Source organism: Chionomys nivalis, chromosome 1, assembly GCF_950005125.1.
Source record: "Chionomys nivalis chromosome 1, mChiNiv1.1, whole genome shotgun sequence".
Classification (NCBI taxonomy): Eukaryota; Metazoa; Chordata; class Mammalia; order Rodentia; family Cricetidae; genus Chionomys; species Chionomys nivalis.
Window position 1 is genome coordinate 53745361 of NC_080086.1, and position 26626 is coordinate 53771986.

The 26626-nt window shown below is 42.4% G+C and overlaps 1 protein-coding gene across 4 annotated transcripts in view; it reads left to right on the plus strand.

Annotated features, from left to right (window-relative positions):
- The first annotated feature begins 2713 nt into the window (after nt 1–2713).
- Eogt (EGF domain specific O-linked N-acetylglucosamine transferase) overlaps nt 2714–26626 on the plus strand; it is a 38941-nt gene continuing 15028 nt past the window's right edge. The window contains exons 1-9 of one of the 4 annotated variants that reach the window (XM_057756920.1): nt 2714–3554; nt 4116–4341; nt 6449–6672; nt 7840–7940; nt 8769–8877; nt 16940–17034; nt 17757–17861; nt 20592–20698; nt 24232–24335. In XM_057756920.1, coding sequence (XP_057612903.1) covers nt 4332–4341; nt 6449–6672; nt 7840–7940; nt 8769–8877; nt 16940–17034; nt 17757–17861; nt 20592–20698; nt 24232–24335 — 855 coding nt within the window. In that variant the 5' untranslated portion in view covers nt 2714–3554; nt 4116–4331. Of the gene's footprint in view, nt 3555–3584; nt 3604–4115; nt 4342–4468; nt 4528–6448; nt 6673–7839; nt 7941–8768; nt 8878–16939; nt 17035–17756; nt 17862–20591; nt 20699–24231; nt 24336–26626 lie in introns of those variants that run through there. The other 3 variants (XM_057757176.1, XM_057757002.1, XM_057757093.1) reach the window with 3 other exon arrangements.

A 26626-nucleotide genomic window follows, 5' to 3' on the forward strand; every position in this document is an offset into this window, starting at 1 on the left:
AATGTTTACTCTGGGTGGTGGTGGCCTTTAATACCAACTCTTGGAAGTCAGAGGCAGGTGGATCTCTGTGAGTTCTAGGACAGCTTGGGCTACACATGAGGCCATGTCTCAAAGAAACCAAACAACAACCACCACAAAAACAACAACAAGAAGAAAATCAGCTTTTAATATTCAAGGACAGGATGACAAATCTTGACAGCAATAAAAAATGTACAGTTAGAAGAGACAATAAACCTCAATTTCAAAATTCTTGGCAAGAATTTGAAACTGGTAGTTTGGGAAATATGAAATAGTTTTTAAACAAATAGTTTAAAAATGTTGCAGAGAAAAGATTTTGAAATTAAAATTTCCTATATTAAACTCTAAATGGTACAATATCAACATTAAATATTTTTTTTGGTCCTTACTAATAAAATCAGCTACACTTAAAATCTTAGTGTTTTCAACTTATTTATAAAATGACACATTTATATCTACCATCTTGTCTGCTTCACCTACAAATTAATCGCTGGTATTCATACTGCTTTTATTTTGACTAGTATATATTTAGACCTTTCAATACATTTCAAGTTGATAAGGGGTACTGAATAAATTTCCTGATAATCCAGTAGGTGGTCGGATATTTATTAAATATTGGTTGCGGTTGCTCTCTCATTAAACTTATTTGCTTGTATATTATTGAAAATTCTCTAGTCACATGTAGAGTATTTTAGTGCATAAAATAGTTTGCCGGGCGGTGGTGGCGCACGCCTTTAATCCCAGCATTTGGGAGGCAGAGGCAGGCGGATCTCTGTGAGTTCGAGACCAGCCTGGTCTACAAGAGCTAGTTCCAGGACAGGCTCCAAAGCCACAGAGAAACCCTGTCTCGAAAAACCAAAAAAATAAAAATAAAAATAAAAAAAAAAATAAAAAATAGTTTGCAATTATATGCTTCCATTCTTGAGAAACAAAGGTTGTAGGAATTAAGAGTGAAAGAGGCACGGACAACTTGGTGGTATCAGACGCTTGCGCCTCTGGGAGGCTGGGTGGAGACTGCTGCTGTTTGGCCTCTCTTGAGATCACTCTATAGCATTTGGCATGTATCATGGTATTACAATTCAAAATATTCTAAGTCTGGATGATTTTTTACTTGCTGGAATTTGAGTTTTTATAGTTAAGTAAATGTATTTACCCCATTCCTCAATTATTTAACTAATTGAAAGTTTTATTTGAGTGCTTATTAAAAAGCACATGATTTGTAGTATTTAAAAGAAAGCCCCCAGATTAAAGAGGAATGAGTGAAAATGTCTTATTTTTACTACTGTTTGTTTAATATTATATACATATATGTTCTTGGGAATCATTTCTCATTTTCATTAAAAAAAAAGCTGTTCCAACTTTCTTTAGCTTTGGTCAGTTTGAAACTTAAAAAAGTTAGCTACATATTTTGTAAAGGGCTAAAATATGATTTAAAATATAGACTGATATTATTTTAGTTCCACATGAAAGGTAATATAAATAAGCATGAATCTGATTTAAATAAGGATTTGGAAGTCTGCTCATGTATTTCATTTTAATATAATTCAGAGAGGTGCTTCTTTGCTCATAGACCTGTGTGCTGGGACACGCGGCGTCAGAGTCACCCTTGTACCCACTTCAGCTTGGCACATTGCACAGTGCCATTTGCTGAGAACAGTCTAAGTTCTTTTTGTTTGTTTGTTTGTTTGTTTTAATTCTTCCAGTCTTGAAGGTAGCTTCCACTAAGGAGGTGCAATTTGTGTTTGGAAGTTGTTTGAGGTGGTTCCTTTGTGTTATATGTAGCAGCTGGGGAGAATCTAGGTCCATTTCAGTTTTCAAGGAATGCTGTATATTTTTTTTAATTTTGTTTTATAATATAACTGTCTGCATAGTTCCAAAATCACTTGTCTTTGTATACCAATATTCCTTCCTTTGAGTAAACATTTAAAATATTCTCTCACCTGTGAAGTAGCACATTTGTGTCTGTGCTGTACCTCCCAGGTAAGTGACAGGTTCCTTTTCCACGCAGTGATGTGTAGTGTACAGAGACACCATGAATTCCTTGTTGCACTTGCTTAGTGCTGTATTTGGTTCTCTCCTTCATCGTGCAGCAAGTACCCTGAGCCATCTTTATGGTTCAGGAAGTAACACTTGAACTATGCTAAAAAAAACCCAAATCTTCTAATTTTATTATTTGGGGTTTGTTGTGGTAACTGAAAGCTAACACAGCACAGCTAGCTTAGTCACTCGCTTTTCCAGTTTTCTCGTGGTGGCATTTGAGTTTATGTTAATATCAGTTTGAAGAGAGTCAAAAATTAAAATTGTATGATTTATTTTGAGGAAATTGGGAATGGCTGTTAACAGTACATACAGAACTCAGTTTCATTTTTAAAATCCCATAACTTGTTTCCTACAGTTCTCAATGACTGCTCAGTATGTTGGTATCTAGAAGAGAACCAAGTAAATGGCTTACCAGTTTGATTAGTTTATCTTAGACTAATCTGTTCAGAAACCTTTCACCTACTGCAATGTGTTTTTAATTGTATATTATTGCACTTCAAAAGAAGCTCACTTAAAGTTGGCTTAAAATGACTACACTCGTTTGTTCTCATTTACTAACAGAAAAGTTGCATTTCCTGACACAATAATAGGCTGAAAGGAACATTTCCCAAAGTCACCGCTACAGTAAAATGCACAAGGCCCGGGTTCAGTTGCCTTTACTAAAACGAGATGAAGTCATCATGCTTGCAAGTGTGAATTAGTAGTTTTGAGTTCAAGTCCTAGTACCCCACATGGCAAGTCTTGAATCAGACTTAATGGTTGTCTCTACCACGTTCCAGAAAACAGGCTGGAACTGCAAGGTGCCAGGAGCAGAAAAGAATGGGAGATTCACATGCAAATGATCATGACCACATAAACAAGCAACCAGAATAGAAATAATCATGAAATAGCAAAATCATAAATATTAGAGTAGCCTTTGAACTTAGGCAGTTCATGGACAAGTAAAACTCCGTGGAATCTCCCGCATCTTCAATACCCACCAGACAGTGTGCTGCTACATTCAGTTTCATTTGAAAATCAAGGCAACGACTCGGGAGGAAAAAGCAGTAAAATTCCAACCCTAGGTGGCATGTAACAGCGTCTGCTCTAGGGTGCTAGTGACCTGCCTGGAGGAACTGCCACAGATTTGTAGCTAAGTGTCCCGCATTTGGGGAGATGTTGGCGGGTGTCCTACGTTTGGAGAGATGGAGATGGGTGTCCCGAGTCTGGGGGAATGTAGGAGTGTGTCCCGCGTGTCTGGGGTGGATAAGCTGCTGGTCCTACTAGTCTCGGTAACCTTAGCTGATGGGTGGCCAACAGAGCCCTCCAGACAATCGGGCCGCCGGGTGTGGCCTGGGTCACTCGGGTCCGCCCTAGAGCCCCAGGCCAAGGTGTCGCGGCTGCTCCCGGGCGCCCCCTGGCCCACTTTGGGCGCCCGAGGTTTCCGGTGCGCGGCCGCCGGCGGTGACGCCTTGCTGCTTGGGAGCAGCTGCTGCTTCTTCACAACCCAGCTGCAGGTGGGCCTCACTCCGTTTTCGCCTGCTCCCCGCCAGTGCCTGCACCTCCGTAAGCCCGCAGCCGGATACCGGGGCCTCGATCCCCATCAGCGGCCTTCAGCTCGCCCCCTGGAGCCTGCTGGTGGCCGCGGGCAAGGGCTACGTCTGGCCAGGCCTGCCCTGTTGCCCAGATCCCCATGCTGGGGCGGAGTCACTCTCCAGATCTTCCCCTCTACACACCTGGAATTCGAGCCCGCCCTGCCGGGACAGTTCGGTTTCCCAAGCCTCCCGGGCTAGGGCTGGCTGCTGCTACGGGACCCAGGAGGCTGACCCCTTCACATTAGGGAGGGGTTGACTTTCCGGAGACAGCCGGGGAAACAACCACCTCGGCGCCTCAGGCAGCCAATCCTCTGCTTGCTCACCTACCTTGGTCTTTGAGAGCCAGATGCATTTTTGATCTGACCACCGCTCTCCGTTGCCGAGCTTTGCCCAAAGCCACTCATGTGGTTGTCTCTGATGGTAACCCCAGGTCTCCTCTTTCACGTTGTTCAGATTTTTACCTTTTTCTGCCTCTCCTTTTAGGCCTGTGGAAATCCAATCCAGCCATACACGAGTGGCCCGTGCTCGGCAGTTTTGTGCGAAAGGACGCAATAGCCTCACCTACTAAAGCTTCCATTTGCTGGAACTGGGCATCCACCCATCCCTGCCAAGTCTTGCGAGAGGACTCAACTCCAGGAAGACTTTCTGCCAGACCCCGAGGTTGTACTTTCATGCTCCACAGCCACCATCACCCAGCGTATGCAAGTGGGTACGTGCCCTCCCTTGCAAAAGTCAACTGTCTGGTCTGCCTCTTTAGACTTTTCCCCAGGGCCAAGGATTACATTTCTCCGCGAATGGCTGAGTTCAGCTAACCTGTAGAACTCATTGCCGGGCAGTGGATTTGGATAGCCAAAATTCAGCACTTAGTCATATCCGTGACTTTATGAACGAAAGGGTGAGTCCAAGGACTGGGTGGCTCGCTGTGATCCTGAGGTTGGCACTGGTCCAGGTAGCCCTGGGAATCAGAGAGCAGGATTACTGCCCTGAGAACCGCGAACAGACTTTGGTGCTAGGAATGTTTTCTCTGCTAATTGCCCAGTTGTTCTGTACTGAGTGATGTCGGTGTGGAGTGAGCAACCTTCTTCACGCTCATCACTAGCCTCTGCTCTGTGAGTTACTGTGTCCAGGGCCTTAGTGCCCTTCTGTGACTTTGCTTTGAGAGATTTGGTATTCATTCAATAAGGAAGATCAAGCATCCTGAGCCAGGGTCTCTGGCTGAGGGCTTTCTGGTTAATTTTCTCTCTTAGTCGTTCCTCTCTGTTAAAACAGCGCTGAAAAAAAGTCTCTTGTGACAAGCTTCTAAGGAGTGTGCTTCATTTCTTTCGGGTTTTAAGCTATCCAAAACATCAGCAGCTTCTGGGTGATTCCAAGGATTAAAGAGTTACGTATTTTCATTGTTAAGGAGTTATTATTTCTACCATTATGCATTTATAAATTTTACAAAATCGCTAGTAATTTGCTGTTAGATCGAAGTTCCAACTAAAAATTTTCATTTGGATTTACAAGGGGTGGCTCCCAAAGTAAGAGCCCTTTCGTTACTGCTCAAGCCCTCAAAGGCCTTGCTCCCAGGATCAACAGAGTAGCCTGTGTGTAATAGTCAGTGAAAGCTGATCTTAAAATGTTGCGTTGTCCTTATATCCAGGTAAAGGATGTAAGTCCACTTTACTGTGCACTGGCCCAGGGTGTGATCAGTTATCTTGGAAGAGACACAGAGGGAAAAAGAAGCCTTGCTGCCAGTAAAAGGGGTAGAATGGTATGAGTTTGTCAGGGACGTATAGGAGAAACGAACTTGAGAGATAGGGTCTGTCCTGGGTAGGTGAGCAGAAATACAGCAGATTCTTGACCATTGTCCTTTTTCACAATGTTAATGCTTTGTTTAGATCTGTATAGGGAGATCTGAATTCTTTTCTTCTGAAATCTGATAATGGCTAGTTTGTGAGAGAAACTGACAGTAGACAGTTGACGGGGGTTGGGGGAGCCCACAAACTTTAGCGTGTGCCTAACAAACGTGAGGCTCGGAGAGGCACAGGGTGGCTGAGCCTTGTCCACAGCTTTAGTGGTGGCATATCTAGGCGCCTGGGTTTCTGTGGCAGGGGAGGTGGTTCAGACTGGGCAGGGCTGGCGCTGCAAGATCACAGCCATCTGTGGTCCTTTTTCCTGGGCACCAAGGGGATGTGAGGTAGAGAGGCCTATGTCTGTATCCACTATTCACTAATGTACACAGAAGAGTTCTGGGGTCTCTCTGAATAATCAACCCTGAAATGTGCCAAGTTGGGGTGGGATATATTTCCCATACTTGTGCACTTCACTCCTAGCACAGTGCTTGGCATGTAGCAAGTGCTCGATAAATATTTGGTGTACAAAGAAACTTGATTTGTTGACATAGTGAAGTGTATAGTAATCGTGCTTAGCCGTTTAGTGTTTCTAGGGATTTATTTATTTACGGTGTGGAACTGGGGGTTGAACTCAGGGCCTTGTACATGCTAGACAATCACTCTGCGATTGAGCTATAGTCCAACCCTAAAGGGGGATTGGAAAATTTTAAACAAGGTACTATTTTAAATTTATTTTTTGTGAATTTCACACACGCATACAATGTATTTCAAATATATTTGCTCCCAACAGCCTCCCAACTTCATATCCTAAAAGGTGAATTGAACCTGCCTGGATTTGAACTCACAGACATCCTTCTACCTCTGCCCATGTGTTGGGATTAACCGTGTGTCCCAACCCACCTGTCTAAAGAGGTGTTCTTAGTCACAGCCATCTGTGACTGCCATTGCCATTAATGATGGTGTTTTCAATGGTGTCTCTAGGTCTGCAGGTTGCTATGTTCATGCTGCTTGTCTTTGGAGTATTGCTTCATGAAGTCCCACTGAGTAGCCAAGATGAGGCTCATTCTGAGGCTGACAGTGTGCCAGGCAAAGCCCTGTATGACTACTCCAGCCTCCGCCTCCCAGAGAAGCACATTCCCTTCTTCTTGCACAATAACAGGCACATTGCCTCTGTCTGCAAGGAGGATTCCCGTTGTCCATATAAGGTAGGTCTTATTTCTCCTCATTCATTTTCTCATGGTCAGCATGCTATTTTTAGCTTTTTTTTTCCTTTACTCTTTTATATTTTTAGGTTAATTTTTGAGTTTCGCATACAAAGCAACATGTTTCATGATGGCATTTTTATACCTATGTTTTCTTGCATTCCTACCTTGCTCTCAATCATACAGAGATGCAATTTTGGCTGGCTTGTTATTCTGTTTCATAACTCACAGCTAAAGCTGGGCTTCTAGCTTTCGCCGTGAGTCAATCACTGTTCTCATTTCATGTAATATTCCTAAGGGATGCAAATTATGTTAAAACTGTATCCCACTCACAAGAAAGAAATTCAGCATCAATATCACAATGAAAATTAACAGGCAGCTAAAGCCATCTTCATATTCAGAAAAATGAAGCGCTTGAGATTTCAGGAAGAAAAGAACATTTTGCCAAAGTAAAGAATGTCACACCTCCCCTCTCTGCACTTAGGTGGCTTCTTAGCCCTTCATTTCAGAAGTCACACCTCTACCTTGGCTCCAAATAAGTGAGATCCTGTGAGCTTGGAAAGGGCTCAGAACCCATTAAGACGTCTCCGGAGGCTTTAGAGATCAAAGCAGGGCATTGTAAGACACTTCCTTTCCCATGGTGCTGGCACAGGAAGCACATGGAATCTGACCAGCATGGCTCTTGGGCCTTGCAGAAGAGCACTGGCCTCCAGGGCTGGAGAGCTCTGACCTTGTGTTGTTCCTGCTGCTCTTGATTGATGAGGGAAGTCGCTGAGCCACCCTTTTCACGGACTCCTTTAGCAACAGAAATGCCAAAGGATATGGGATTTTTTGTTTTTGTTGTTGCTCCCCGCCCCTTCTAGTGACTGAATACAGAATCAGTTTGTTTCAGAGAAAGAAAGAAGACAGTCCCTTAAGAACACTCAGGAAATTCTAATTCAGGTTGTCTTTGGTAGTCTAACTAGAGCCTGGGCTTTGGTTATGGAGCAGATATGGAGGAGAGAGTAAGGACAATTGTGGAGATTCTGCACATCTATGAATGTTGCATGATATATGTATGTGTATATATATAAATGTAAGTGGGAAACATTCTGTCAAGAAAGGCCGAAAGTCACTTCTCACCATCAGAGGTTGGGAGATAATTCTAATGGTACACATTTTATGTTCTAGAAACATCTAGGAAATCTAAACTACTGCTGGGGTTATGAAAAATCCTGCAAACCAGAGTTTAGATTTGGTTACCCTGTTTGCAGCTACGTCGACATGGGATGGTAAGTCTCCTTATGGAATCCCTTCCTCCCGTCTGAGTCTGTGTTCTTTGAAGTGCATGTTAGACTCTCTGGCACATAGTAATTCCTGAAGATGTTAATTTACTTACCCAGGTCATGAATTCAATCCATCTCACAGTGAGAGAAATAACTGTTATTTCTTCTGTCAGAGGGAGAAACTACATTGGCATTAGAACCTCCCCCCTGTATATGCTAAAAAGATGAACGGGAAGCGTCTTACAGATTGTGAAAGAATAGCTAACTATGCCCAAGGGGAAGTCAAATATAATTAGTAATCCTAAGCACATGGGTAATGAGTTGGGCAAAGGCAACATGGTAAATAACACTTTATTTTCTTTAGTTCCATATGACCCCAACTTCATAGATTTTTGTTGTGCCTTTTTATTATAAAGGAATAGTCTGTGAATAATTTGTTTGGTATCTTTATGTACATGGCGATAATTTTGGGGGGAACAGGGGAACTGTGATGGTTTACTTTAAAAAATAAGGTACAAATAGACTTCTAACAATTCAATCGGTAGAAAGAAAATTCAAGACCAGAAAAAGGAAAGTAGATGGGATGGGGGTAGAAAGATGTCGTAGCAGTTAAGAGCACTTGCTGCTCTTTGTAGAGGCCCTGGGTCAGTTCCTACATCCCACATGGTGCTTACAGCCATCTACAGCTCCAGTTTCAGGGGATCTGATGCGCTCTCCTTATCTCTGTAGGCATCAGGCATGCACATGGGAGCACATACATGCACACAGGCAAAATACTAATACACATAAAATAAAGCTTAAACAAAGCCCTGAGACGTATTTCTTCACTAATAGGACAGACACTCTGGAGTCAGCAGTGGACATGTTCTGGAAGCAAGCTGACTTTGGCTATGCCCAAGAGCGACTGGAGGAGATACGCATGCTCTGTCAGCCAGAGAGAACAGTGAGTGTCCAGATGCTTGAGTAAGCTTGCTTAGTTTAACTGTTTATTATTTGTTTTATTGTTTCGCTTGTAATGTAAGAACAAGATGACCCACTAATATAGCTTCTCTGTGTAGCCGAGGCTGGCCCCAGGCCCACGGTTTTTCTAGTCCATCCTTGGTACCGGACTCACAGGCAGAAACGAGAGGTGGAAGTTGTTACAGTCAGAGCCTGGGCCCTGAGCAGCCCGAACAAGCTAGACCCATTCCACTCATCGCCTAGAGAATGAAAGCAGGCAAGGACTAGTGAAAGGCAGAGAAAGGAGGTTTATTCCGTGCGGTCACACTGGGAAAGGAAGGGCAATAAAGTGGTTTAGTGACTTTCTCCATAACGCCCTCTGTAGTTGTTGGTTTTCCTTTATTCTTTGCTTTTATTCTTTTTCGTCTTTTGGCTTTTGCGGGGGAGGGGGCAATACCCAGCTCCCAAATCAATCACATACACGAAGGTTTATTCTTAATTCCAAATACCCGGCCTTAACTTGGCTCATTTCTAGCCAGTTTTTCTTATCTTAAATTATCTCGACTACCCCTTTTCCTCTGTTTTTTTTTTTCTTCTTACTTTTCTAGATCTTATTTTCGCTCTTACTCCATGGCTGGCTGGGTAGCTAACCCCTGACTCTTCCTCTTTTCTTTCTCTTCTCCATACTTCTCCTTGTATTTATACTCTCTCCCTTCTATTTATTCTCTCCTGTCTCGCTATTGGTTGTTCAGTGCTTTCTTAGACCATCAGGTGTTTTAGACAGGCAAAGAATCACAGCTTTACAGAGTCAGACAACTGCAGCATAAACAAAAGGAACACACCTTAAAACAATATCTACAGCAACCCGCCACACACAGCTCGTCCTTGGGGTACGGCATGAGCTTGAAGCTTCAGTAGAGGACAGCAGGCATGTGTCACGGAGCAGGCGCAGTAACAGTGTGGTCTTGCTGGTCCCTGCCCCACTGTTGTGTTGGCCTCAATCTTTCCTGCAGGGTGGAAACTAGGGGAATCTTTCTGTAGGAGAAAGTTACTGCCCCTGCTCTACCCACCCGTTCCCCCGCCCCCTCGCTTCTTCATCTCTATACCCTTTCCTCCAGCCCCTTCCCCCTCTCCCAGACTGGCACCAGGTTACAACCCTTTCCTTCTCCAGACATGAAATTCCTGAGGAAATTCCAATTTCATGTGGACTATTGTTTCAATACTCTGTGCTGCACAAGAAGTGAATGAATGTCTTCATTGCTGGCAGGACGGTGGCAGTACCGCCACACCCAGCTCAGAGTTGTGCTCACTGTTCCCAAATAGGTCACTTTGTTTTCTCTAAAAGGCCCACCCTTTTCACTTCTGTATCAGAGAGTTATATTCTGAGGCAGTTAAAATAGTTTTAGATTTAGACCTCCCCTCAACATGAGCCAAAGAAGAAAAGCCGACAGATGTTATCTTTACAGATTGTTTGTCAGTTGTTTGGGACAGGTACCATGGCTGGACCATTACTGGTCTGGATTTGTTTAGTCTTGTGTGCATTTAGGTGTGACTGGCTTAGTTATTACAGCAGGGCAGATAGACTGTTGCCACTTTTCTAGAATGACAAACAGGGCTCCAGAGGAAGTAAGCAGCTTCTCCAAGGCTTGATAGCTGTCTTGTAGAATTATGTAACTATGTACTTAGAATTGAAAGGCACATCTGCACGTGTGTGTGTATGCACATGCACGCGCATGCTTGTGTGTGTGTGTGTGTTTCTCATCATCACACTCCAGCACAGCCAGGAAGTGATTTTAAGTAGTAGATATGAAAGTAGGTCTTTGACTACAGAGTTCAGATCCTGACTCTTGGGCAAGGTCCCCAACCTGAAATAGAAGTCTGTTCCTCAGCCTTAAAGCCATGCTAACCTTGCAGCATGCAGTAGGAATAAAGTGAGCTTTTGTATATAAGAAGTCTCAGCACAGGCTCTGGCTGAGTACCTGAGTTGACATCCCCAGAATCCACCCAAAGTAACCTGGATATGGCCATGCAGATGTCTGTAACCCTAGCATTGTGGGGTGCAGAGACAGGAGGATTACTGGGAGCTTATTGGATGGCAGCCTCACTCCAGGTTTAGTGAAAGACCTGTCTCAAGGGTATAGAGCAGAGAATGACAGTGCAGGACATGCTGTGTCTGCCTCTGGCCCCTCAGCAAGTATGTGCAAGGGGACATGACCTACACACATGCATGTGCCACACACACACACACACACACACTAAAACTGAATATATGTGCTGTAGTGCTACTGGAGGGTGTCATCTTCAGAGCTTTTGTCAACTGTACCAAAGGGAATGAAGGCAAGAGTTGGGAGTCATAGCCACAGGCACCTACATTTGGCTTCGGTCTAGCTGCTCCCATGGGAAGGCCAGGGGAGGAGGTCTGAATTTTCCTTGCATGGTTGTCTCATGGTGGCTTGTGCAGAGCTTTCCTGGACATGTGTTTGCCTTGGTGTGCACTATGCAATCAGCAGGTGACTGCTTGCATTTTTTGGGATGCTCTGACAAAGTACCAAAGACTGGAAGAGTGGAGCCTGGAGGCCCACAACCAAGGTGCCAGCCTTCCTCCAGACTGCAGACAGCTGCCTGTGTTTGGGTCACTGTGGGGTGGAAAGAGGAAGGGCACTCTCTGTGGTCTCCTTTTGAAGGATCTCGTAGTGACTCTTCCTGTTACTGTAACTAAAATCATCGACAAGAAGCAAGTCAGCTGATTCTGGATCGCTGTGTGAGGGGATTCGGTTCATCACAGCTGGGAAGGTCTGGGTGCAGGCACAAGAGGCATCTCATCGCATTGCGTCAGCTTTCAGGAAGCAGGGAGAGGGTGTGGACAGGGCTATCAAGTCTCCAGGTGTGTCCCAGTGACCCATTCATCCAGCAAATCTTCATCTCCTATAGGTGCCACAATTTTCCCAAACAGCAACGAGAGGTTCAAGCACTGAGTCTGTGGGGGTCATTTCAGATTCAGACCAGAGGAGGCATGAAATATCTGTGATGACTCCCGCTCATAACCTCAGAAATATCCACCACCTACTACCATCACATTGATAACTGGGGTGGACTGATGATTGATTTCTCTTCACATTTATTTACTTAGCGTGCGTGTTTATGGCATGTGGAGGTCGGGAGACAGCGTGCAGGAGTTGGTTCTCTACTTCCGCCATGGTGATTTTCTCTTCCTTTCTCTAGGGAACAGCTCAGGTCGTCAGGCTTTGGCTGTGACCTTTACCCCTTGAGCCACCTCTCCATGCAAGAGTTAGGGTTTCATCATGAATTTTTCAGGGATGCAAGCATTCAGTTCATTGTGATCTTTTAGAGACTGGATTCACAAACACTAAACAGGGTGAACTTCAGGCCCCACTTTCACTGGAAGTTTTAGGGAAAACAGTTAAATGGCATTCAATCCATAAATGAAGCCCAGAGCAGAAATTCGTGAAGCACCCTCTCTTTCAGCACATGCTAGTTTGATTGAAGTCGAGACAGACTGTGGTTGTTGACTTCTCATTCAACTAGAAGAGCTCAACCCTTTTCTTGTTGTTGACACAGAGTCCCCAACATTTATGGGACTGTTTGCAGAAGTGCCTCACGTTCAGATTGGCAATGTGCCTGCCCAGACTTGCATTAAAATCTCTTTTCCATGTACAGTTTCCTTGTTTCCTTTGACTTCTCCTTAGAAAAGGTTTTATTCAGTACTTATGGGTAGAAATCGTTCTGAGGGATTGTTCTTTAGTGGGCGGGGACTGGAGGGAATATATATATATATTTCTTGGGTTTAAAATTTGAGGACCGATGGAGTGGCTCAGCAGGTAAAGGTACTTGCTTCCAAGCCTGACATCCCGGCATCCGAGTGGTAGAAGATGCCTGCAAGTTGTTTTCTCGCCTGCCCCTGTATAGAGAGGCATGTGAACACATGCATAAAATAACAAATTTAACTTAAAATAATTTTTTTTTAAATGAAGCAGCGTGTGGTGACATTTGTCTATATTCCCAGGGCTTGGGAGATATAATCAGAGAGAGCATGTTTGTTTCCTGGCTGCCCAGACCCAAATAATCACACAGAAACTATATTAATTACAACACTGCTTGGCCTATTCATGTTTCTTATTAACTAACTCTTAAATCATAAAGTAACCCATTTCTATTAATCTGTATATTGGCACGAGGCTATGACTTACTGGTAAGGGTCCAGCATCTGTCTCCTTTGGCAGCTACATGATGTCTCTCTGACTCTGCCTACTATCTCTGTATATTTCTTCCAACTTGGGTATATTCTGCCCTGCTATAGGCCAAAGCAGCTTCATTATTAACCAATGGTAATAAAACATATTTATAGCATACAGAGGGGAGTTCCACATCATCTCTCCCTTTCTGTTTAAATAAAAAGGAAGGTTTTAACTTTAACATAGTAAAAGTACATATAACAAAACAGGTTCAAGCAAGAATTACAGGTACAATATTTAGTCTATTTGTCTCTGGCAATATTATTATTATTATTGTTTTTTTGAGAAAATGTTTCTCTGTCTTGCTTTGGTGTCTGTCCTGGAACTAGCTCTTGTAGACCAGGCTGGCCTCAAACTCACAGAGATCTACCTGCCTCTGCCTCTGCTTCCCATGTGCTGGGATTAAAGGCGTGTGCCATTACTACCCGGCCAGTATCTGGCAAAATTAAAGGAAATATACTATCATCTATTTTATCTTTGTGAGTCTTAAGTTTCATATTTACTTTATCTTTTATCATAACTAAGGAAAACTATAACTGATGGAGGAGTTACTTTTATTTAATAAAGAAATGCCTTGGCCCATTTATAGGCCAGCCCTTAGGTGGGTGGAGTAAACAGACAGAATGCTGGGAGAAAGAAGCCGAGTGAGTGAGTAGCCATGATTCTCCCACTCCAGACAGACGCAGGTTAAGATCTTCCCTGGTAAGCCAACTCGTTGTGCTACACAGATTATTAGAAATGGGTTAGATCAATATGTAAGAGCTAGCCAATAAGAGGCTGGAACTAATGGGCCAGGCAGTGATTAAAAGAATACAGTTTCCATGTAATTATTTCGGGGCATAAGCTAGCCATGTGGGCGACTGGGTGCCGGGGACGCAGCCCCGCCGCTCCTATTACAACATATAACAATCTGTCTTCAGCTCTTCACAGACCCCAGAAGGATATGATATTACCTAAGTAAATAGGAAATGCATTGTAAGCAACTTCCAAAACTTTAGAATTGACAGAGACACCTTGCTGCTTGGATGGTCATCCAAAGTTCCTCTGTAACATTGGGACATTCATCTTCAACCTACAGGCCCATAGTATCTATCTGGCAGACTTTTCCATGATGCAGGAAATTTGAAAGCCTGTTTTGTCTGTCTTGGAAATTTATCAGCCACTTTCTTCTGTATCCTACAGAATGTCTGGCAGTTTGTTCTGTGAAGCAGGAACCCCAAAGGACCATCTTGTCTTTTGGAATGTTCAGCAGTCACTTTTCTGTGGCTCTTGCATGTCCAGTTCAAACAACATACCATTAAGCAGTTTAGACAAGAGCAGTTTCTTTCCCAGAAGGCTAGAAAACTCTATAAGGAGCCTCTTCGATGCCCATTATCCTCTTGAAGTTATTGGTGCTACCAGAAGCAGACATATCTCATGTTTAGAAAAGTCCAAGTTTTTAAAACATTTTAAATGCCATATTCTATAAGTATTTGAAAGATTTGAAGAATACCTGTCCATCTGAGTACTATCTCTGTACATCTAGAAAACCTAACTAACATACAACCACATTAGCCTGGAAGGATCCACAGGTTCTCATCTTCTATGGAAACAAAAACAGAATCTTTATTCCAAAGTAATGTATCCTTAAGATTCAAATTTTGAAGTCAAGTTACCTTTATAAGTTTGATTATTATAAATGACTATCTATTAATCTGCATTTTTAATTATACATTACATTTTAAATGAGCTGCAGAAACATAATACCTTAAACAAGAGCAGAAATACATATACACAGTATAACAAAACCAACCTTAAATCTGTATCAGTAGACCAAGATTCATTCCCATGTAAAATATTCATTTCTAGATCATACCCCCTTTAAATGAGGACAAATATTTATAAATAATCATTTTGAGAATTTGGGTGCTATTTTCTCCAAACTGCTTTCTGCTGTTTATTGGAGAGAGATTTTTAGGGATCATGGAGACCTTTTGGGAAGTCTTGTTCCATCAAACCATATTAGCCTGGAAGGAATCGACAGGTTCTCATCTTCTGTGGAAACAGAATCAGAATATCTTTTCCTATGTAACATATCCTTAGGCTCAAATTTTGAAGTCAAGATACCTTTAAAATATATATGTTGGTTTAACTTAGCAGCCCTCAGAATCAAATGTCTCTCTGCAGTCAAAAAATTCAAAGAAAACACAATAATATACATAGTCCAGGTTCTGTGTGTATTTCCCATCTTTATATTTTTTGCTATATTACTTTTTAATACTTAATTATTTTGCCCCATTAATCTATGACTTTCTATACTCTTTCTTCTATCTTATAAGTCCATGTACATTTATCCAAAACTGTGTCCCATTCAGAGTTGTTTTTTTTTTTTTTTTTTTGTCGTAATCTGTCTTTATTATGTTTCTGTAATCATTTTCTGACCAGGAGCACCTTTTGAAAAAAAATGCTAAGTGGGTGTGACCAACTTCATAGCCCTGCCTGTTCTTTCTGCCCCATCCAACATGGCAGAGATATGTTCACTGCCAGCTCTGTGAACCATGCTTACTGCCCCAGCTCCAGAGATGCAGCAGGTCTATATTGCCATTAAGTAAGTTGTAGTACTCTGTTCATAAACTCCATTTAAGTGCTTCATAGCTGGACTTCCCAAAAGAGCCAGAGCTGTTCATGCCATTATGAACCAGGAAGCTATTTTTTAAAGGAGCCATGCCTCTGCTTGTGGCCAAGAGTCTTTCTCAAATAATACAGCTACCAAGAAGCTGTGCTTGGCTCCTGTTTTTGTGGCTCTAGACACACTCTTTTTAAGCTTTCTTAAGTTTTATGTGGATGTACATTGCCAAATGTTCAAGAGCCATTTTGTAGGTGTACATAAGAGTTCCATGATAGCCTGAAATTGAGTATAACAAAGGTTTATTTATCTGGGGATAAACTCACAGAAAGGGTAGTGATCTGCAATCCTCTGTGTGAGTTGGGAACTGGAACTGAATCCAGCAGCCAAGAGGCTCATGCACACTTTTCATTTGCATTTATAGTACATGAGACCATGCCCAAAGCGGGCTGGTGTCTTAAAGGGTATTGGCTGAAGGAGTTCCCACAACAGGGAACTGAGGCAGGAGGAACATCCTGAGTCTAAGGCTAGCCCGAGCTATAGAGTGAAACCCTGTTTTTAATATATACACACACATAAGTATATACATACATTATATATACACACATGTGCATGTGTGTACATATGCTAGAGCATTTGGGAAATCATCATAGAAAGATAAATGTATGGAGACATACAGAAGTATGTAAACAGAAGTTTCTGTCGCACTAGGTCCTGCAATCATTTAGTCCCAAATAAGCACATAGAGGCTTATACTAATTATACATTGTTTGGCCTATTGCTTAGGCTTATTACTAACTAACTCTTACAACTTAAATTTTTATCTATGTTTAGCCATGTTACTTGGTACCTTTTCTCAGTAAGGCATTCTCATCTTACTTCCTCTGCATCTGTCTGGTGACTCACCTCTGCCTTTCCTCTTCCCAGAATTCTCCTAGTCTGGTCACCTATACTTCCTGCCTGGCTACTGGCCAATCAGCATTTTATTAAAACAATATAAATGATAAATCTTTACAGTATAAAGAACATTATCCCACAGCAGAAGTACCCTTGACCAGACTGGAGGAAAGAAGAAGACAGCCCAGAAGCAGTGGAGAATTCCCTCTGCAGTGGGGTCACACACAACGCAAAAGCATGGGCGCCCAGTGAAGTCTCACAATGCTAATTCCTGTTCCCAACTGACTGTTCTCATCTCAATTGTATTTCAGGGTGACTCAAGTCTGGTTTGTTCCCGGCACCTTCAGTATTGCAGAGCTACTGGCCTGTACCTGGACTTAAGAAGCATCAAGAGGACTCAAGACAGGTACTTAGGTAGTGTGGCTGCAATCAAAGCTGAGGGCGTTATGAAATACTCCCAGGTGCAGGGCTATGTCTTGGGTTTGTTTTGTAGTAAAACAGTTGAAGGGTTAGGGAATAGGTGAGAAGTAGGTGACCCAGGCCCTTTTCCTAATGATCACACTGCCCACTTGGGTCATGGGTATACTGAGTTCCTTATAGTAAATAAATAAGGTCATTTATACAGCATATGCTTGTAAGTTACTTTCCAAAGGGGGCTCTGGTAGTGCACTTATATATGCGAGGCATGGTGACTCATGCTTGCCATCCTAGCCCTCAGAAGGTGGAGGCAGGAGGATCAAGAAGTTCATGGTCCTCTTTGGCCACATAATGAGTCATCCTAGATTACAATGAGACACTGTTTCAAATTAAAATAAAATAAATCCAGAGACTGGAGAGATGGCTCAACTGTTAAGGGTACAGGCATTTCTTACCGAGGATCTGGGTTTGTTTGACATCCATGTGGTGGCTCCCATCTAACCTAATTCTAGTTCTGGGGCATATGATGCCCTCTCTTCTGGTCTCCTTGTACACCAGACTTACATGCAGGCAAAACATCCATATATAAAATAAAAATAAATAAATCTTTTATCTGTTGAAAAGGTTGTTAGAAAATTAGTTCGAACCCAGCAACTTGAGTAATGAGAAATTTTTCCGGCTCATTTTTTTTTTTTTTTTAACACTCACTAGATTCAAGGAAGATTTTCTCCAGGGTGGTGAAGTTGGTGGACACTGTAAACTGGACAGGCATGCGTTGCTGTCTGAAGGTCAGCGCAAAAGCCCTCTGCAGTCTTGGTAACATGATTTTGTTCTCTAAAAATATGTCTCTAAAGTATTATGTTTGTTTGGCATTTTTAGATTTTGGAAGGCACTCTGAAATGGAAAAGGTTACCTAATTTGTGCAGGCATGAGCTTCTAAGGAATGACAGGGACAGATGAATCAATCCCTTTATACACATATATGTGTGTGTGTGTGTATGTGTGTGTGTGTGTGTGTTCATGAAATTTTAAAAAGCAGCTGTAGAGTTTGATGTTTGTAAATAAAAGAAAAATTAATTGTACAGTTTGGTTAATGAAAAAGTGAATCCACCCATGTAACTTTCGTTCAACTTAAAAAGCAGAGCATTTTAGGCACTGGGTACTCCCATCTTCCTCTCTCTGAAGCCAGATGCTGCCCCAGCTTTTACCATCAGTGATGAGATTTTGATCTTTAAAACTTTTTAATTATTAACTATTTTGAGCTCATGGGAGTGTAAACATCGTGCAGGAGTTCCCATTGTACGTTTGCTCCAGCTTCCTGGAGTGATAATGCCTCATGTAAGCTCAGCACAGTTACCAAGGCAGGAAATTGTCATTGATACAGCCTTACTAACCACACGTATGTGGGCTTCTCCCGTGCTGCAAAGTGCACTTATTTTTTACACAAGTGTACTTTAGACAATTTATATCCCATGTCTAGGGACATGTGATCACCACCCACGTTAGGATGCAGAATTCTCTGTCATCCACAAAAGCTCATGCACTTCCCATATGATCATATGGGCTACTCTTATGTAAAGTTAGTTTCTTAGGTGAGCAAAATATTAGGAATAATAATCTAATCTATCTTTATATGGTAGCTGTCAGTTTGCTGTAAAATTTTTCTAGGGAATGAGCAGATTGTTACAAATAGATGCTTCTTCCATTCTACAAGGCATTTTCATTCTTAGTTTATTTTGATATCTGATTATTTTAGTTCATCAAGGTATATTTGTATTATTTATTACTGAGTAACACATTAATCTAAAATATACTCTAGAGCATCGTTATTTGTTATTTATTGCTGTTATAAATTACCCTGAAATAAAGCAGATGATGTTTAGTATCTCACCCCATTCTGATGTCAGAGTGGGAGCAGCTCAGCAGGGCCTCATGAGGCAGCAGACAAGCTGTTGGGTGGGCTTATTGCCATCTAGGCCCTGCTAGGTCTGAAAACTTGACTTCCAAGCTCACCCAGGCTGTGCTCAGAGCCTGGGTTTCTGTCTAACTATGGACTGAAGGATTCAGTTTTCACTCTGTGGGTCTCTTTACTAGTGCTACTCACTCACAGCATGGCAGCCAGCTTCCTCCAGAGCATGAGTGTATATGCCTAAAGATGGGAACTGCAGTGTTGTGGAACCTCACTTCAGCAGGGACACACTACGGTGTTCTGTGGGTTAGAAGTGAGCCATTGAGCTATGACCATACTCGGGGGTGGGGGGGCATTAATTTAAATTTCTTCTGTTTTTTTTGAAAAATAATTTATTTAACTTATTTATTTTATATATATTGGTGTGAAGATGTCAGATCCCCTGGATGTGGAGTTATAGACAGTTGTGAACTGCCATGTGGGTGCTGGAAATAGAACCCAGGTCCTCTGGAAGATCGCAGCCAGTACTCTTAACTGCTGAGCCATCTCTCTAGCCCTTCTTTCTTTTTTTTCTTAAAAAAAAGTTTTTGTGGTTTTTTTGTTTGTTTTATAAATAACTCAGTATGACCAGGAACTTGTGATCTTCCTGCCTCAACTTCCTGAGTACTGAGATATTGAGGTTATAGGTATCTATACCATATTTATCTCACTTCCACCTTCTGAAGGGAGCAGTACTAAGGAACTCATGTGGCTGGGGAGACAGCTTAATGGGTTAAGTGCTTGCTGCGGAAGCATGAGAACCTGAGTTCTAATTCTCAGCATCCACATAAGACAATCCAGGCACAGTGGTGCCCATCTGTGACCTTGATGGCTCACTGTCTAGTCAGTCTGCTGAGCTTGCAAGGTCCAGGTTCGGAGAGAGACTCTGGTAGAGGGGTGACTGAGGAAGACATCCTTGCATCAACTTCCGGCCTCTACATGATGCAGGGAGAGAGCTCATTTGTATACAAGGAAGGAAGGGCGGGAGAGAAAGACTCGTGAGCAGTTTTTAAGCCACCATGTTTTCACGTTGTGATTTCGATGACTCTGATATATTTCACATGAGCTGCTGGTGACCTTCAGTTAGCCCAAGACATGCTTCACGTGCTGGTGTTTGCCATTTGCTGGGATGAAAATCCTACCCATGGCTTCCACAGATGTTTCCCAGTCTCCAGAGAAGTTTTCCTGTCTTCTGTCTTTCTGAGGCTCTAGATCATTTTAGAATATGATCTTTCTCAGAACCCAAGAAGCCTACTGTGCAAGTTTCTGTGGCCCACACATCTTTTCTTTTAAGAACACCCCCCACGTACAGAACACCTTGTTGGATCTCTGTTGATACATCAGTCTTTTACATTTTGTGGTGACTTTCCAATTGGACTGTCTTGTGAGTTAGCCTGAATTTTGAAAGCATTTTTGTTTCCGTCTCAACATTAAAGTTGGTATCTGAGTCTATAATGCCAGCAAATTAGGGAAGGTGGTCCACAGGACTGCTTTATACTGGAAATAAAATCTGCCTCATGGGCAGGTCCAGGTTATGGTGTTGCAACAGGACATTTGAAAGAATCACTTTCAAATTATGTCACAATTCACAATTCCAGGTTTGCTGAGCTACAGGGCTATACTCAACTCAATTTCAGGCCTATAGAAGATGCTAAGTGTGACATCGTTGTTGAAAAACCAACATATTTCATGAAATTAGATGCAGGTGAGAAGTTACTTTGTATGTTACTTGTGTATTGATTGGTGCATCTATTTTTTTTTTAATTTTTTTTGTTTTTGTTTGGAAAGTATGGGTATTTTACCTAAATGAATGTCTGTTCCACATTCATGCAGTGCCCATGGAGGCCAGAAGAGGGCGCTGGATCCTCAGTAACCAGAGTTTCAGATAGTTGTGAATTACAATGTCAGTGCTAAGAACTAACCCAGATCCTGAGCAGAGCAGCCAATACTTTCAGTCACTGAGCTTTCTCTTCAGGCCCATGTCTGTTTGTTGGCATGACGGTAGTCACTTTCTTCAATTTGTTGAAAGCAATGTGATAATAAACACGAGATCTTCCTCTTCTAACACAGATGAACTGGTTTCAACTTCCTGCTATCTTATGCCTTTGGTATTCTAGAAGAAACCATCACATTATGTGAAATGATTCCATAAAAATCAAGATGAAAGAAAGTGGCCGGCATATACCTTACACAACTAAATTTTCCCTGTATGATTTCTCTGTAATCACTTTCATTACATTTATGTTTCAGTGTGTGCATGTGTGTGTGTGTGCACACTCACACACATCTAAATTAGCAGCCACAGGTAAACTTTGGGTGACAAAGAAATGCCCATCCCTTCTCTTGCCAACTTTCCAAAACCAAATAAACTTAAACATCTTTTGGCAGTTACCACTGCAGTATATTTTTGAAAAAAATAAACCAGAGTTATTTTCCCATCATGCCTTCAGTGCTTTGTCTTGGCCTGCAAGCATACTTTATCTCTGGCACTTAGTGACTAGAGAGGAGAGACACAGCACATCATGTTATATTGTCCCTCTCATTATGAGAGATGGGGATTACAGTGCTATGTTCTATCAAAATTCATGAGTGGCCCGGCCTACAGTGAAATACAGAGAGCTCTCTGTCACGAATACTTGAGAATTACCATAATTTATTGGTCATAGTTTTAGTGTGCTCTGCTGTCTGAAGTCATAATTCTTATATTACAAAATATTAGATTCAGAAACCGGACAAGTTTAGCTTTTTGAAATAAAAGCAAATTTAAAATGCTTTGTTTAAGGCTCTGACTTGTTTTTTTAAATATGCAAATGAAAAAGTGGCAAAGGTGACACTGTGATCTTCCTGTAAGAGAGTTATGTGAAGCATGAAATTTATGCAGATCATATGCAATAAAATGCATGCGCAATAAAGCATGCACAATGGGAATGAATGGGTCAAGATATATGCGTGCCATTTCTTTCCTGTGTTTGTTACTCAGCCTTTCCTGCTAACTTACACTATCATCCAGCTTTCTTTTGCTTCCTAAGTCTTACTTTGGGACAAGAAACATTATAACAGAACGTGTGTGCCTCACTTCTCCAGCTTGAAGCCTGTGTTTACTTCCTCATTTAAAATCCTCTTGACCCCAAACACTGTCATGCGCATACTGCATTCTAGTTAGGGACTCCCTAAATGTTGTGGGACAGCTTCGGTAGGCTGTAGTGCCCACCCAGGGAAAGGGGACATTCAGTAATGCAAGCTTTCCTTGTTAATTTGAAAGTAGGCTCTTTGCTAAGATTTTTCTGTGTCAGGGCTGGCAAGATGGGGGAATGGGTAAAGGTGCTTGCCATCAAGTATGACAGCCTCAGTTTGGTTCCTGGGACACACAGAGGGAAAGGAGAGAAATGATTCCTGCAAGTTGTCCTCTGACTCCACACACACTCGGTGTATGTGCATACACACACGAATAAATAAATGTAATTAAAAAAAGAAGGTATCCCTTGCGATTGTTCATTGTTCACAGACTGGAGTGTCTACTCCTCTTTCTTCCCGGCACTCGGTATTATAATTCACTGTGGGAATGAAGTCAGGCTTTGAGAGTCACTGATTTTCATCCGAAGGCTGGGTTCACTTCACATTTCATTTGAAAAATGTGTGAGTGTATGTTTTATTTGTTTTTTTGTAGGAAGTCATCCCATTTATGTTTGTACAATTTTCAGGCTGACTCCTGGGTCCCATATGCCTAAATCAAAAGTGTGCTTGTGCTTGCTTTTTCTTCCTCCCTCCCTCCCTCCCTCCCTCCCTCCCTCCCTCCCTCCCTCCCTCCCTCCCTCCCTCCCTCCCTCCCTCCCTCTCTCCCTCCCTCCCTTCTTTCTTTTCCTTCCTTCCCCTCCCCTTTCTCTCTTCCTCTTCCTCTTCCTCCTCTTCTTCTTTGTGGTTTGTTTGTTTAGGCAGGGTTTCTCTGTGTAGCCCTGACTGTCTTGGAACTTGCTCCATAGACTAGACTAGCCTCAAACTCAGAGATCTGCCTCTTGAGTGTTGGGATTACAGACGTATGCCACCGCTGCCTGGTCATTCTTTTGTCCTTACATTTATTTATTTAGTGTGAGTGTCCTCATGAACACAAGCATGCCATTGAACTTGTTAGGTTCAGAGGACAACTTGTAGTAGCTGGTTCTCTCCTTCTAACATGTAGGGTCCAGGGATTGAACTCTGGTCATCTGGCAATTGCTGGCCCCTGTTTTGTGTCTTTCTAATGGCTGGCATGGGAATTAAAGATAGAGATGGCTTTGGCTGCTGTTGTGCTCTGACCTACTAAGCTCCTGCCTGTCTTCATGAAGTCTCACTGTGCACCAGGCACTTGGAGATGCCATCCTGTCTGATTTCATCCTACATTCCCCACCGCTAGTAACAAAGCTCAGACTTGGAGGCCTTGTCTGGAGATGCTGCCCATGAGCCTCTCAGTCAGACTTCAGCACAGTTCTTTAAACTCCACCATTCATACTCTGGCAATTAGAACATGAGACACTCACCTCTTTTAAGTAACAGTTGGTCAGTGTTTCCCCAAGAGCAGTGTAAGCAGGGGCTACAGAGTTAGCTCAGCCATAAAGAACACTGGCTGCTCTTCCAGAGGATCTGGGCTCGATTCCCGGCATCCACATTCCAATTCCAGGAGATCCAGTGCCCTCCTCTGGCCTCCAAAGGTACAAGGCATGCCTGTGATGCACAGACAGACATATATGCTGGCAAAACACCCATTTAAAAAAAAAAAAAACAACTTTTAAGAAGGATAATATAAGAAGGGATTAAATAGGGAAAACCAGAGAAGAATTAAAAACCACCACACTCTTAGTGTTTGTGATTATTGCCCGTGCTTCTGTGTGCAGGTGTCGTCTGATTGATTTAAAACAAACAAAATGAATAATCGGAAGGAATGTTAGTCTTGTGGCTGCGTTTGAATAGACCTATTTGGTGTGTCGTCCCCCGCATCCCGGAACTTAATGCTCTCTTATGACTTGATGTGTAGGAGAAAATGCATTCCTGATTTCAAAATAATCAATTTTAAAAGTAATATTTTGAACTTGATGCTTTTTCAAGTTGACAAGTACTTGTGTCTAGCCCTATTTGGAAGAAGCATGTTTCCTCATTGATTTTTAACTAAAAAAAAAAAAAAAAGTAAGCATAGAAAATGGGGGAAAAATGTTCTATTTCACATTCTTCGATTTTTTGACATGGCTCCCTCTTTCCCAACACTAGGTGTTAACATGTACCACCACTTCTGTGATTTTCTTAATCTCTACATCACGCAGCATGTTAACAATTCCTTCAGTACAGATGTGTACATCGTGATGTGGGACACCGTAAGTAAGCGCCGGATCTTCTCCCTTTCTACTGGCTCTGCCTTGCTCTTCCACCGTGTGCCTCTGACCTTGTGAGACAGAATTTTCTAAGATGCGTGATTAAATATATGCCTAACCATCCATAAACTCGCACATGTATAGATGTGCTCAAATGTGTTTCTGTGGGTCCCCTGACATATATGTATGCACCCTGGCAGATACTTATGAATGAGTTCTTTGTTGCTGTTATTGTTTTGCTGGATTTTGATTTTATTAAGGCAGGGTCTCACATAGCCCAGGCTGACCTTGAATTGACTATGTAGCTGAGGATGACCCTTTGCTCCTCTTAAATCTGCTTCCAGATTGCTCAGATTACAAGTATTGTGCTAGGAATTGAACTCGGGGCTTCATGCACGCTAAGCAAACACTCCACCAACTGAGCCTCATTCCCGTCCCATAGATATATGTGATCCTAAGTGCTTTGAATTTCAGAATGAAGTAGTGGAGAATTTCCTTCCCTTTGGCATAGATGGAGTTCCCAAATGCAGAGTTTCAGTGTCTGCCTCAGTGCTCCTCCGAGACTTGAAGCCTCTGTGAGTCAAGGTGGTAGCACTTCTGTTTCCTTTGCCCTTTAGACTGCCTCTCCCACCTCTAGCTCTGGAGCCGGAACCCAGGGCCTCCTGCATGCTCAGCAAAAGCAAGCACTCCACCACAGAGCTACACCCCAGTCCCTATCTTTTTGCTTAGTAGCAGCTTTCCAGCCACAGCCAGCTTCATGCTAAGTGGTCCGTTTTTTTGTTTTTGTTTTTTTTTTTTTTACTCACCATCTAGGGTGAATCTTACACTCGTATCTAAATCAGAAGCAGCGTCTGGAAACAGCTGGCACGTACCATCTGCGTTTTCAGAGAGCAAAGCACACCAGCTAATTAATTTATAAACAGTTTTGCAGACAAGGAGAAAGCATTTTGCTGACCCTACTTCGTAGGCAGTAGGCCTCCAGTATAGCTGTTGCTGTAGCTGTCTCAAAGTCCTTGAAAAACTGGTTCTGCATTCTTGGCAGGCCCTTGCCGTCTTTATCTCCTGCTCCACAGGCACTTCCACTTCCGTCTTGAGTCCAGTTTTACTGTCACTTCAGTGTCATTTATTGGCAGTGTTTCTGTACGCAAAGGGGACAGCGTCCTTCTCTGTCATTCTTTTTGCTTAAGTGGGACACATTTTTTTCTGTAAAACATCTCTCAGCAGTTTTGCAAGACTTTTTTTAAAAAGCCCTGAAAAAAAATCACATCCGGACAGTGAGGAATTTGGATTGGGACTTTTATTAGTGTCTTTTACAGATAGGTGAGTGTTCTAAAGCAACCTAGTGATGGGTAGAGCCAAGGATTCTAGCTGGGCTCAGACACTTTCTATATAGTCCTCTGAAGAACTTGTGGGGTAAAGAGAAACTTATCACATACCTTCTAAAAGCTGTTTTCATACCATCTTGCATGCCTATGTGCATCTTCCCTAAGTGGACTGAGTTAAAGCCAGTTAGGGTCTAAATGTCCTGCCTGTTGTGTGTCTGCTGGGGAAGAACAGGGTAGAGGGGCACCATGAAGATCCCTGCCAACAAGACACATGATTTTCAGGCAGTGTGACTATCATTCTATATGGATAAGTGACATGTATGTGGATGAGCAATGTGGTTGGCCTCCCTGTGTTACCCTGTCCTTTGCTGGTCCTCTAGCTTCTCTCTTATAAACCTACCCTGTAGGCAGACTTTCTTTTTTTGTTCCACCAGCCAGTTCCCAAATAACTATATAGAGACTTTTTATTAATTGTAAGTACTCAGCTAATAGCTCAGGCTTGTTGGTAGCTAACTCTTATGTTTTAAATTAATACATATTTCTTATCTACGCTATAGCACATGGCTCAGTACGTTTTCTCAGAACATCAAGTTCATCTCCTGCTTCCTCCACATCTCCTTGAGACTCCTGGGACCTTCTTCCCTTCTTCTTTGCACTCTCCTTTTGTCCACAAGTCCCACCTAAATCTGTCCAGCTATTGGCCAGTCAGCTTCTTTATTAAACCAATCTCAGTGGCAAATATTCACACACTGTAAAGAAATATTCTACACTCCCCTCTTTGTCAAAGAAGTCCTTGCTAACTTCCCAGCCGAGTTCTTCTTATGAGTAACTCTACCCAGTTGCTCCAAAATCTGCTGTATAGAAGCCTGTAGGTTGTCTGGGGACAGTACTATATGATTATATTGTTCACAGTTGAGTTTTGGTTAGCAAATCCTTAGGTCAGTGGTTCTCAACCTGTGATTCATGACC